This window comes from Sycon ciliatum, chromosome 13, assembly GCF_964019385.1.
Source record: "Sycon ciliatum chromosome 13, ocSycCili1.1, whole genome shotgun sequence".
Classification (NCBI taxonomy): Eukaryota; Metazoa; Porifera; class Calcarea; order Leucosolenida; family Sycettidae; genus Sycon; species Sycon ciliatum.
Window position 1 is genome coordinate 11565896 of NC_088655.1, and position 9433 is coordinate 11575328.

Here is a 9433-nt window from a genome sequence, read left to right on the forward strand (position 1 = left end):
GATAGTGGCATTGAGACATTCGGCGATAACAGTCCACCAAGGTAACTAGATAATATTACAGTGAGGTAGTGCAGCTACAGCAAGGCACAAAACTGATAGTGACATTGAGACATTCGGTGACCGGACACCTTTTCTCCTTACTACTAGTATTTGCTCAACATCGGAGAATACAATAAAATAATACCATCATGACACAGTAAAGTCAACTATGGACTCAAAGAGTTATTGCGCATGCAAACCGGGTGCATGCTAGTTATTCTTCGCCTGACGTCAACCAGATGACCAGCCGGTAGAATGCACCGCTCATTCGAGAGCCCGTTGGGAAATAGCTTCTCCGTGATGACGCTCAAGGCACTTTGGTCAAAGCGATGACAGCCGATATAGCGACCCGACCACTTTTCAGTTATGTTGCAGTGAGCAAGCGTGGCTCCTTCTGGTGCTATGCACGCCGTCGTCATCGAACAGGCCAGCCAGTGTTTCAGCACTGTGGAAGCCACATCACCGCCCTGCTTAAACCAGATACTCGATCCCCCCATCGTCATGGGCGACATTGCTACCGACTTCCTGCTAACACCGAAAGCCTCCAGCATCCCGTCATGTGTAAATGCACCAGCTGGTGAATAGTGTTTCACCTCCATTGGAATGAATCCAACGCCGTCACGAACCAACTGAAGGTGATCTAGGGAGTCCTTAAATCGGATGGATGAGTCCGCCCAGATAGCGCCATCGAATTCCAGAAAGGTGGAGTATATCAAAAGGGCTTTCCACCGATAATCATGAAGGTTGGCAACCATATCAGCAAATATATCTCTTCGAATACTTCTTACTGTTACATTGCAATGTGATTGCAAGAAGAACTTGGATTTATTGCGGATTCCCATGTCGAAGAGGATGATTCCTCGTTGGGGCATTTTAGCAACAACTGAACTCAGCATGTCCACAATTTCTCGAGCATGGTTGTCGCTGAGTCCTGAAACGACCGGAAAGCTTTGGAATGTCACATCGTTGAGCGTTGTGTTTCGTGACTTTTTGTTGACCTTGATCGGTTGGTCGAGGCGTATCTTGGAGAGCTGTTTCCTCCACTCTTCCGGGATATATCCACGCACGGCCTTTTGCAAATCGATAGGCTTTCTGTTTATCCGAACTTCCTGGAGTAACACGCCTTCAAAGGGGCTGATCGTGACATTAGGTTCAAGACCAGGCATATTAGCCGTGTTCAATACGTTTCCAAAATACATACCGGAGTCTACCAATACACCAGGTGCTGCGGGGGTTGTCCCCAAAGATGCTTTCTGTAGCTTTGGGCAACGATCCAAAACCTGTGTTTCACCTTCTTGCAGTTTCAGAATGTTGAGAGTTGGACGTTCGGTAATACATAGGCATACAACATACCACAAACCGACTTTGATGATCATGTCAGAATCTACTGTATATTGAGTCTGATTCCTATCGTGTAACACACCAAGCTGTAGATGTAATGAAACTTGACTGCCATTCAGAAACACACTAACGTACTGCTCCTGGTCCGAATGAAAGATTCCACGCAGCAACTGAGCATGAAGAAGAGGTGCAGTTCCGGCAAGGCGAGCAGCTCTGAATGCAAACGTCACTTGTCTGATGAATAGCTGGTGGAAGGGCTTTCCATGTCGGTACCACTGTCCAGATGCTTGCACTGTTTGGCGTTCAACCAACGTAAGACGATGTAATCCTTTTCTAATCGTTTTACCTTCTTGCTCTGGCCCTGCATGCTCACGGCTCTGCTGCCCTGGGCTGGCGGCGTGCAGGAACCTCCTTCTGTGCCGGAGTTCCAAATCACGATGGCTTAGATCCCACGTAAAGTAGGCATACATGTAGATAACCAGAAGGATAGCCATCACTCCCACCAAACGTAGGTGCAAACCGCTACCGATGTACATGATAGCGTTGTCTATCTCGATGTAACAGTGGCTGCGCCTAAAAAGCCCTTGTAGTTCTACGCTAGGAGTAGGGCCGGCCGGGCAGCTGGTGGTAAAGCAGAACTAGCGATTAAGCAAGCACAAATCGGTACTCTTCCCCCGTTTTCAGCGCTATCTACCGGTGCTACGTTTAGTTCTGTAACATTTCCATCGCTAGCTACGTCTACCTGTGTGGCATTTTCATCGCTATCTACTATCTAGGCCTAGCTCTGTACTGTTTCCTTCGCTAGGTTTAGCTGTGTTCGGGCGCACAACCCGCATAGTACTCTCTCTCCCTCTGAAGTAGAGCCTCAGCCCTGCAATGGCAGGACCGCTTCCCGTGCATGTAGGTGGTGCGAGTCCTAAGCTAGAATGCCGCTACTGGTCCCACATATACATGTAGTGTCGCATAGCAAGGCTGTGTTTGCGCACACTGAGTCAAGCCAAACCGATATTTTGCTATCGTAACTGCTGCCCGGACGCAAAGGCCACGGCAATGCCAAACCTGAGATGCAGCGGGGGAAGCACACACTACGTGAATCGTGGCAGTGGATCCCATGGAGGTGAGGTGGAGGAGCTCCACCGACCTACGCCAATCATGGGCTCTTTGTCAGCGAAAGTGCATGCACTTCACATGAAGCCTCAACACTAGAGAATATGGACGAAAATTACAATAATTATTAAAAGTATAAAATTTGTCTCCGAATGATCGAACACCGTTTTGAAAGGGTACTGCAGCCTACGTACCTCGCGCATACATTGTAGATATGTCACTAGCAGTAGCACGCACTCTCCTTGACAAGAATTTAAAAACAATACATGTATTATTGAGAAAGGTTCGCGCATGTCCGCGTTACAACCGGCCATGCGATGCATTGAGAACCACAACCAGCTTTAAGGATGTTTCGCTCGTGCCAGGCTACCACCATGCATGTGACACCAGGACGAAGTAGTACTGGATGAATTGAAGATGCGAAAGATGAGATCTCCATCACCAAAAAAGACGAGATCTCCATCACCAAATCCCAGCAACAGCTAACAGGTACACTGTCACTGTACATGTAAAACCTGTCAAAGCGACCACTCGGATAAGGCGACCACTGCAGCCAGGACCAAGGGATGCTATTTCCAGTCAAATGACCATGGATAAAAAGACCACCTGGTATTACAGAGATCATGTTTTGAAGTGCCTTGAGCGGTCGTCTTAGACAGGTTTCACTGTAAATCAAGAACAGTATGAACCTAGGCTACTAGAAATGTGTATTGTCAAGGTAGGTTAAGTGACCTCTCTGCCCACAAAGTGCCCAAAAGAGAAGTGTGTTTTCACATGGAACTGTTGAGTTAGACAGCTGTCTGAAGTCCTCATGCTGCGTATAGTGCTCTACATGTACATGTGTTTCCAGTGGACAAAGCCAGTAATACAGTGATCACACAGCAATTGCGCAACCAAGTTCTTTTCCGCCGTTACTCGGAATTTCGTGTGAAACACTCATCACACAGCAGCTGGGTTATGTACAGTGCTGGCAACTGAAATCCGATCCCTGAGCGGTGCGCTCACATTCTATTTCTAGCGGTCTCTATTTCGTAGTGTTACAATCCTGTGTTGGGTCTTGGCGATGTGAGCGCACCGCTCAGGGCCGGGGTCGGATTTCAGTTGACAGCACTGTACATTTAATACTACCAGTCCTGTTGGATCAGTTGCCTGATGATCGTAGTAATACGTGAAACTCAGAGTTGTAACAAAGCTTCCAAACTCTTTCTTGTGTACCAGTCCAGTTATAGTTTGGAGAAGTATCGTTTTTTCCGCGCTCTCCTTTGCTGTTGCTCCCGCTGTTGCTGTTTGGAGAGGGCAAGGCTGCCATATTATTCGAGAACGGGTCGGATGTACATGTACATGTATGTCGTGTATATTGATAATGGGCTGGAAGCGTTCATTGTGCCTCGTGTCTTGTGGAGTTGGTGTACAGTACGACGCGACGGGGGACTCGTAGTAGTTTTGTTTTGCTTTGTTGGTAGTTTCTGCAGTATGATGTGTTGGGTCCATCGCATAATTATCGATTTGGAATGTAACGCCAAGGTGCCCATGTTGGTGGACCTGCTGTAGCAGAGTCGAGTACGTGGAGTGTGATGTGGATGATGTGTTAGGGTTGGAAGGAAAGGACACCGGTTCTTGTGGTGTTGACGACGAGGAGGTGTACAAGATTAGTAATTGACATTGGCTATGGACTACCATGGTGGGTGGGACTCGCGAATGACCGAAACGCTGTTTCCAAGATCGTGGATGCTCGTGTGACAACAGTCAACAGCTAAATGTCACTGTCCCATGATCGTCGTCTTGGAAACAACCATTCATAAAAATTAGCATTACGCTGGTAGAGGTCTGAATGGTGAATGGGATTTTCGGTCTTTGACCACTTGCTGGTGAGCTGATCTACTCACCTCCCACCGCTCACCGCTTATAGGAGCTGCATCTGCGCCTTGATCCTTGAAGGGTGGTGGCGTTCCTACGGATGCGGAAAGCCCGGCTTCCAGCCGAGTCTCACGCGAACCGTGACATTTTTTTTGGTAGAGGTCTACTATCCTTTCAGGTGATCGGGACAGATGGAGTCATACTATTACTACCGTACAGCAGTCTGTATACATGACAGAGATTCTTTATTGCTTTGCTTTCTTGTCATGCCAGTGCATTTCATACTGTCTTCACGAAACGTTTTGTCTCTCGGGCTAGGGATACCGGATCTCGATTGGCGATAACTCGACATAAGTGCACAGTAGACCATGGTACTTGGTAGACAGCCATGTACATGTACATGTATGAAACCTGAAAAAGCAGCGAATGGATCGCGTCCACGTTTGGGCCATTTCTTTGGGGCACAGTTCAGTGGGGTTTGGTCGCCCACGACTGGTGCAGCGAAGGATCGATCGCTTCACTGCAGCAGTGCATGATGCAACGCAAATATCCACATACTGTACAGTGATACAGTCATGATCTACAGCAATGCACTCTGTAGAGTGTAGTGTAGCCGGCATCGATCAAGGCGTGAACACAACAAACTACTAACTTACTTGAGAAGTAAGTAGTTGAGTCCGAGAGCCTAGCCGCAGTGTGAGCATAACCAATGTACAGGTCCGAGGTAGGGTCTAGTACGAGATCTACTACAATGTTCAATGTAGGTGAGATCAAGACTTACAAGAGCATCATCATGATCAGAAGACATACTGGTTTGCCTCTCAGGTTGTGACAGCGTATTCAGAATCATCAGGCGTCACATGAAAAAAGTGCCAACAGTGTAGCTAGTACAGGTACTTGTAATACGAGGAACGCTGAATGAGCACTAAAACGTTTCCGTCCCTATTATTATTATTATTTCGAGTCCAGCATGTCAGTTTGTCCCATCACGAGGGCACATTTACATGCATGTCCTGAGTACGGCTGAGCTAATCCTGTCATCACTCAATCAGAAAAGACCTCCCGGTGCAGAAGAGACAAGGAAAAATGAGTGTAACTTGAGAATACAATTCCATGTTTCCCAGCTTTCCGAGACAATGCGTTTCGCGAGCGGTGATGGCCGAAAAGTAGTCCTAGTCTTGGTTGGTGCTATTGCCATTTTTGTATGGTATCACTATGGCCACAGCGGCAGGAAGTGGCCAAAACAGCAGACAACTGGCAGCGTTCCGCAGCTTCGCACCGGAGTGCAGCCCTCAGCTGCAGCTGTCAGCGGGGCCGTGCTGGATCGATGTGCGCTGACTGCCGGAAGTCGATGGTACCGACACGGTCGACCGTTCCACGAGATAAACGTCAGAGACGTGACATTCGCCTTCAAGGCCGCTCGCTTGTCCGGAACCGTGCTGTTGCTCTACGCTCAACTGCTTGGTGGAATATTTCAGCCAAGAAAAGAGCAGTACGTCGCTGTACTCATGAACAGCAGAATGGTAGTGGCGAACGTCAGATATCACAAACCGGACGTAGAGTTTGGCGAGATGCAAACTGCTCACTCCGAACAACAGCTACAGCCTGGTGTGTGGTACGTGGTGTGTCTGTCAACGTACCCGAATCTACTGATATCTGTTGTACGATTTCACCGCCAGCGTACTGCTGCTGGTGAAGATCAGATCATGAGCCAGTGTTCCTCCCAGTTCACAGCGGCACCACATTACAAGTACAAATCTGAAGGTACACCCTTAAACTTGACACTCGATTCAGGTCTGTACTTCGGAGGCACCATAGACGTGAGCCACTCGACGGAACTCCGACGCATTAAGGACCTCACGATAATGCATGGGAAGATCTACTGCTGTGTGCGTGTGAACATGGCTAGGGTTGACTTGCGACGTTCGGTGCAGGGCAGTCCGGCCGAAGTGTGGAGGAGAGAGGTATCTCGGATTGACCTCCGCCTGCCCATCCAGGTAGAGCCGAGACGGCAGGAAGCAGCGTTGGACGACGTGACGTTCCGCCAGTTCCCAGTGGTGAGCGCGGCTAGTGAAGATCACGCCAGGGAAGTGCTCGACCTGGTCTCCTCGGTCAACACACGAATGCGCCACAGGGGCATAATCGTATACGACCTCGGTCTGCACACCACGTCCAGGGGCTACGTCGAAGCGATGTGCAACACAGCCATGCGCTCGATTCGCCGTGATTTCTTTGCCGACTTGCTCGACAACCTGCAGGAGTACCAATGGAAACCGCTTGTGATCTACGCGGCGTTTCTCGAGTTTGACGGCGTGATCTGGGCCGATGCCTCCATCCGCTTCCGCAAGCCGATACGGGAAGTGGCGCTGGTGAAGCACGGAGTGGGGTTCGTCGGCGTGGAAGAGCCACCCGCATCCCCGGTCGGTGCGTTCACGCACGACGCCACTCTGGCAGCACTCGGCGTGCAGCGCCAGTCCGTGGCCAAGGCGCGCATGGCCGTGAGCGGCGCGACCATCTGGATGCGACAGGGCAACGTACCCGTGCTGCTGCTACACCGCTGGATGGCGTGTGCGTTTCGCAAGGACTGCATCGCGCCGACGGGCGCAAAGCGAAACATTAAGTTCTGCCGCTTGCGCGAGCGAACATCCGGACACTACATCGGCTGTCACAGATACGACCAGAGTGTGCTGAGCATTTTGCTGTCAAAGGTATTTCCCGGGCGAAATGCAACACAGTGTCTTGTGATGGTGTACACTCTGCTGGAGATCAAAAGATATCCGACGGAGAAGTTCCAGCGCTGCTTCAGGCATCACTGATGTTATACGAAACTTGATGGACAAAGGTACTGTGTGTGCGTGTGTGTGTGTGTACGTGTGTGTATATATGTATGTACGCATGAGCCATGAGCCAGAGACAGGCTGACAGGCAGACGAACGCGCTTTCGCGCCTGCAAGCACACACACACACACACACACACACACACACACACACCTTGACATTCTGTACACACATTCTCGCCGTGCCTTCTGCGGAGCAGGCAGTCAGCATCTGGGAAATGATCAGTCCCACACAGATTCTACACTCTATGGAGCATACTAATCCTGATGCCTTGATGAGACCCAGTACGACAGTTCCCAGAATCATATTATTCTAACACCTGAAGTGCAGTATACGACAATAAACGCCACAAGATTCACCTTGCTACAGAAACTCGATAACTACATCACAACGTTATTAGAGAGGTTCCGCATAACGTAATTACGTTAGTAAAAAACGTAGTCGATCTACGGAAAGTCTTACGGAAACTGCATGCGCATCTGGGTTCCGCCATACGGAGTTTTCAAATCACGTAGCTGCCCTTGGCAACTCCGAACGCGGCAGTGTACGACCAGATCGACATGGGGAGAGAGTCATAAATTTGTACCCCAATCCACTTACGGACCAGCTACGTTATCAGAGCCCTATCTACGCACTCTCCGTAGACAACTTTCCGTAAGTGGAGTGCAAACTCGCGAATTCACGGGTTTTTCCCGCCCACTAACGTAAAGTTGCTCAACTTTACGTAGTGCGGAACCTCTCTATTATTATGGTGAATCTGAGTTAGGTAAAACGTTATATGCTAGCCTTTTCAAACCTGAGATCGCTAGAGTGAGTTACCATCGTATGAAACTTATAAAGCACTGCTGCAGAAGCATACAGCTTTTTGACGCCTCTTCCCGCGTGCCAAACACCGTCTATCACGCACTGCCCATGTATGTACTTGTACACACACGTTGCAAAATTTAGTCCAAGTCGGCGGACACCTTTGAAGCAAAGAGACTATTCCACTTGCTTGTAGGCTTGTAGCGGTTCTCGATTTTCAGCAAGAATGGGGCGAAATAGGATATTGTGTTGGTCATCGGACGGAACATCGGGCTACCACTTCGACAGCAGGACGGTCCCGACCAAATGGGAATAGTAGGCAGGTGTGACAAATGTACATGCAAAGAAGTCAAAAAGTCCGATACAGTAGAACGGGTAATTTTAGCGACGTAAAAACCCTAGCGAATTTAGCGATCGACTCATTTTCGCTAACACTAATCCGTTGAGACATAGTACGTAGTGCACAGGTGATCCGTGAGTAAAATCGCTGCAAATCGCTAAAATAAAACGTCGCTAACCGGTTGACAATGGGAAAACGCTAAAATTAATAGTCGCTAAAATTACCCGTTCTACAGTAATACAGCATGTGTACGAAACGCACTGCATCATAAAAATGAAGTCAGCTTGAAATTCTGCCGCAGCACCCATAGCGGAGTTGCACACTCGTGCCGTGGGGATTATGTTCCCTTGCGGGGCACCTATCCAGACCTTTGGGCAGAGAAGAAGCAAACGACTGCGATCGGAGTTCAGATTATGAGTCATGTGCGTGCACACATTTCACATACACCTCTTCCCCCCTCTTGTACCTTATCTCTCCGCTACCTTGTTATTGGGAAGAAACTCCCGCTTGGATTTGCAAAATAATCATCACCATCAATAACATGTTTCTCTACGCTTTTCTTCCTTTGCACCTGTCACTCTTTGTGATAACATAGGAATTACTTCAAAAAACCATTAGGAGCTGACCATACTCGTACTTGAAATCGGCACTTTTGGGCCGATGGATGTGGCGTTGTTCAATACATCGTAGCTACCCGAGCTGCAGCTAGCTGTCCAGTTTGCCTTCTCGTAAAGGTTTCACCAGGAGTCTGTCAGAGTAACTGGCACAAGCTCAGGCATTCCCTTTCATATTCACATGCTGCTAAATAGCAATGCACTGTTCAACGCCCCACACAACCATAGAACAGCAATGCACGCTCAAGACCCTACACGACCATAGAACAGCAATCATGCTGATATTCGCGCTTGCGACGTACGCCACACGTTTCAAGCATTGCTGTCTGGCTATGACCTTATCTCCCTCCTCAACTAGCTCTCCGATGTTGTGCCTACTATGTCTTCTTCACAGATTCTGCCTGAACAAATGCTCATCAATTATGTTCTTGTCCTCTATCCTAGTCCAAATTCTGCCTTGCCCATGCATGACTCTCATGAAATGCCCGTACTA

The 9433-nt window shown here is 48.9% G+C and overlaps 1 protein-coding gene across 1 annotated transcript; it reads right to left on the reverse strand.

Moving 5' to 3' along the window:
• Positions 1 to 206: 206 nt before the first annotated feature.
• On the reverse strand, positions 207 to 1205 carry LOC135829185 (uncharacterized). Its single transcript, XM_065341589.1, has one exon. The coding sequence runs from the start codon at positions 1203 to 1205 to the stop codon at positions 207 to 209; it is 999 nt and encodes a 332-aa protein (XP_065197661.1).
• Positions 1206 to 9433: the final 8228 nt, after the last annotated feature.